Below are 4,492 nucleotides of genomic sequence, written 5' to 3'. Positions count from 1 at the left end.
CTGATAGACCAGGCCAAACACCTGGGCAACCTGGCCTTCAACATCTGGACCAACATGAAGGACCTGGTCTCCTACAGCCCCATCATCCTGGACCCAAACACTGCTGGTCCAGGTCTGGTCCTGTCTGAAGATCTGACCAGTGTGAGACCAGGAGACAAACAGCAGCTTCCTGATAATCCTGAGAGGTTTGATGGATGCTGGTCTGTTCTGAGTTCTGATGGTTTTAACTCAGGGAATCACAGCTGGGATGTTGATGTTAGAGCCAGTAAAAGCTGGAGACCTGATTTGGTACCAGGGTCATTCGAGAAGAAGGGAGCTATATTGTCTGGATTTTGTAGTTTGGAATTCCTTAAAGGTACATGGTACAGTCACCAGTAGGTCTTCCCATAGCTCTCTCTGTTCAGAAGAAGCACCAGAAGATCAGAATGAATCTGGACTGGAACGGAGGAAAGTTGTGTTTCTCTGATCCTGAYACAAACACACACATACACACCTTCACACATACTTTCACTGAGAAGATGTTTTTGTACATCTACACTTCAGGTCCAATAAAAATGTGTCCAATGAAGATCTCAGTGGTCAGACAGCAGCTCTGATGTTCTTCCTGCTGAAAACAAAGTTAAAGCTGATTGGTCAGTTTGAAACTCAGAGATCTGAAACAGGAAGTTGTGTTGATCTGATCTGATGGATCAGTTTCAGACCTGATTAATAATCCGTACAGATGCTGAAGTCCATGATGGAACCTTTAGTTTGCTCCTGACAGCAGGTAAATCCAGGTGTGCTGCTCAAACACAACTCACCTGAGAAGAATAAAAGTTGATGAAACTCAGTCTGTTTTTTGTTTCATTGCCCTCTTCGGTTTAAGGATTCTTACCTTTAAAATAATAAAATAATCGAACATGGTGGAAGATGTGAAGATATTCTGATAAAGTTTGACTACTCAGAAAAATAGAAAGTCATGACTCAACTTCTTCACATTAATTTAAACACCAGACTAAATCGCACCAAGTCATCTCCGTTTCCATATAAGGAAAAAAACGGTGAAAACAAGACGTAGAGAAGAAAAGACTTTATTTAAATTAAAAGCAGAGTGAACATGTTCGCACACATTTCTCACACTTCGCAGTGACGACTGACAGCTCGACACTTTAAACTACAGGCAGCTCAAACGGCTCGCTGCCGTTCTTACAGATGAAAAACATCGTGAAGCGTCGCCGCACTCGTGGCGCTCTTCAGCAGAATCAGAACGATGAAATGATCGCACACATCCACCCGCTGCACACCCGCGATTTTCAGCATTAAAATCATTCAAACCTGTGAAACGAACGATTGGCAAAACAAAACCTGCAAACCATGCATGAGACAAAGACTTTGAAGGGTTTGTGTCCCAGATGTGAGTTTGACTGTGAGGGGGCGGGGCTCAGCATCGTGTGTGTCGGTGTGCTCTCCGTGTGTGTGATGAGGAACAGCCATCATGTTGTTTGTCTGTGCGTATTCTTTGTGAAGAGTTTGGACAGTCCGAGGAACAAAAGGATTATTTTAAACGAACAGGAACACTGAAGCTCTTCACTAAATGTTGTCTGAGAAACAAACAGAAATCCTCTCAGCGTCCGGTTCACGCTTCCCTTTGTTTCAGGTTTGGATGCTTTTATTTTTCCTGACAGAAAGTAGAAATGAAGCCCCGCCTCCTCAGATGTATCGTCCTGGGCTGAGCGTCGTCCACCCCCCCTCCTCTGAACAGCATGGCAGTATCACTCTACAGTAAATCTCCCTCCGTCCTCTTAGGTCCCGATGATGGCGGGGTCGTGGGCGGCGTCCGGCAGCACGGCGTCCTGGCAGTGGTACAGGAAGCAGTTGCCCCAGCAGCTGTAGCAGATGAGGAAGAGCGCGGCCAGGAAAACCAAAGCGCAGATGGTGCAGGGCTTCCTCTCCAGCAGGAAGCTGAGCAGGTAGAAGCCCATGAACATGGAGTGGTTGAACCACAGGGCCGGGTTCAGCGGCTTGGGGATGAGCAGCACCGGGAGCAGCCACTGCAGGCAATACATCGTCACGCCGGCTTCGGAAGAGACTCAACAACACGATCCTGGCTTTAATGAGGTCTTTACAGGAAGAAACAATCGACTCAGATTGGAGGGCTCTTCTACCCGACAGAGCTGGGAAGATGCAGGAAGAGGTCAAAGCAGCCGGAGTTGATGGTTGTCAGGTCATCCCTGGGAAAAAATATAAGAAAATGTCCTTAGGTTCAGCTGTTCATGTGTCCACAAGTTTCCTGAGAAGCTTATGGAGGCTGCCATGACGAGAAGGGGTTATCTGTGGAATCAAAGTGGGCGTGTCACAAGAGTGGGCGTGTCTAAAGCATAAACACTGTGGGCTACGAGGCCTACATGACGGTATCCTTAGACCCTGCTTGACCTCTTTACAGCCTGACCCTGACCCCAACACTAAGGTTAACCAGGAGAAATGTGACCCAAGTAGGGGTCTCCAGAAAAAGTGGTGCAGTACAGTAACGCCCCTTTTGTTCTTGTCCAATCAGGTGGTGCCGTACGGTGTCGCCCCTTTTTTTGCTTGTCCAGTCAGGTGTGTCCCTTTAACAAAGTCCGTCAAATCAGGTGTGTCCCTTTAACAAAGTCCGTCAAATCAGGTGTGTCCCTTTAACAAAGTCCGTCAAATCAGGTGTGTCGCTTTAGAATTGCCTTTCGTTGGGACACGCCCACTCGTCCGCAGAGACCCCTACTTGGCCATGACAGTCACTAGCCCCGCCCACTGTTCGATTTTTCCAGTGCGCAAAAAATTCATTCATTCAAATAGTTATAACAACAAATTTACTTTATTTTTGCTTCAACTGGCAGCTTGAACACTTCAATCATGAGTTTGTGTTCATCTTGTGTATTTGTCGGCTGCCACAACTGAAGAAAACTGAGAAACACTTTAGAAACATTTTGTTTGGAACAAGATGTAGTAAAAGCTCAGCGCCCTACAAACTGCACTTTATGCCGATGAAGGAGGATGGTAAACTAACATGGCTGCAGCTTTAAATCTGAAAAACCCACCAAAGAGAGTTTGCATGCTTTTTTCGTTTTATCGACAAAAATTCCCACTGATATAATATTTACTCCGATCCAAAGCTAGGCTAGCTACTGAAGGCGTCTCGTCTGAACCTCTGTGAGTCAGACAGCTTCCAGCAATATCAACTAAAACACTGAATCTGTACCTGTCTGGTGAGTTAAACTGTAAATGTGGTTGGTCCCTGTTTCGTTATTTAATCTACGGAAGAGGATTAGGGCCACTGAAAAAAAAGGGATTCTGACTTTTTTTTCTCAGAAATCTGACTAGAGTTGGGCATCATCATATCGTGTGCAATTAATCGTCAGAAGAACATTAATCGATTATTTTTTGGCACTTGACGATTAATACGATTAATGCCACCAGGGGAGATTTCTCCAGTCAGTCCACTCGATGCTCCTCTCCACTTCAAACATGACCAACATTAAAAAAAGTTGTGTAATTTAATTATCTATCAACACAATTTAAAAATTGATGCATAGCTTGAAGTCTGTAATTTTGACACAATTTGGAACAGATTTTTACGAAGAACAAAACTTTCCCACTACATTGGTCATGTGACACATCCTTACAGTATTTACACCTCCGATGTGTGGCCATCTACGCCAAATTTTGATGAAAAATGCTTTGATAAACAGCGATGGTGTATCCTCGTAATAATAAACAACACCAACCAGAAAAAGAGAACAGAGCTTCCGCTATGAATTATGGGTAGTGGCGCAAAATCAGGAATACAGCCCTACGTGTTTTATTTGTTTCCCTCCTCTAACACACCTGATTCAGTGAATTCCCTCCAAGTTCTGCAGAAGCCTGAAAATCATCCATTCACTCTAATCAGGTGTGTTGGAGCAGAGAAACAAGTAAACGTGCGGGGCTGAAACTGACCATCCCTGAAACTGTTCATTTAATCGACGTTTTAATAAATGTTTTCAAACAGCAACTGAAATCATCGAGAACACAACCGGGCTGAACTGGACCTGAGCTTTATGACAGTGTTTGATGGTTTCAGTTTTAAAAACACTCATCTGCTTATATTCAGGCTTTTAGTTCATTTTGACCATTAAATGTTAAAAAAAAAACAACTTGAATACAGATACTACAGATAGTAATTAGCTGGTAGCTATAATCTTGTACATCATTACTTAACTGAGGGGGGGTATAAGATTTATTTTCTTCTTTCTCCTGCCTTTCGTTTTATTTGATTTGTATTTTTTTGTAATGTATACGGAATTTATTTTGTTTTTAAATGAATAAACTTGAAAAAAAGTTGAATGTTTTCCTGTACACAGTCTCTGACAAATAAAACAACAAAAAAGAGAAATTAAATTTGAGATCTAATCCTAACTAGGGGTGTAAGAAAATATCGATACACTGAAATATTGCGATATTTCTTTTCCCGATACTGTATTGATATTCTAAAGCCCTGTAT

At 43.2% G+C, this 4,492-nt stretch overlaps 2 protein-coding genes across 2 annotated transcripts in view; one reads left to right on the top strand and one right to left on the bottom strand.

The window, feature by feature from the left end:
• Positions 1–472, top strand: part of LOC106522362 (tripartite motif-containing protein 35) — a gene marked incomplete in the record, with an annotated part of 1,587 nt that extends 1,115 nt beyond the window's left edge. Inside the window, 1 exon segment of the mRNA XM_014015343.1 lies at positions 1–472. Coding sequence (XP_013870797.1) covers positions 1–378 — 378 coding nt within the window.
• A 582-nt stretch (positions 473–1,054) lies between these two features.
• blcap (bladder cancer associated protein) overlaps positions 1,055–4,492 on the bottom strand; it is a 5,431-nt gene continuing 1,993 nt past the window's right edge. The window contains exon 2 of the mRNA XM_014015344.1: positions 1,055–2,210. Coding sequence (XP_013870798.1) covers positions 1,782–2,045 — 264 coding nt within the window. The 5' untranslated portion in view covers positions 2,046–2,210 and the 3' untranslated portion in view covers positions 1,055–1,781. The remainder of the gene's footprint in view (positions 2,211–4,492) is intronic.

Source organism: Austrofundulus limnaeus, unplaced genomic scaffold (genome assembly GCF_001266775.1).
Source record: "Austrofundulus limnaeus strain Quisiro unplaced genomic scaffold, Austrofundulus_limnaeus-1.0 Scaffold127, whole genome shotgun sequence".
Taxonomy (NCBI): Eukaryota; Metazoa; Chordata; class Actinopteri; order Cyprinodontiformes; family Rivulidae; genus Austrofundulus; species Austrofundulus limnaeus.
Note: the sequence above shows the minus strand (reverse complement) of the source record. Positions and strands in the feature narration are given on the sequence as shown.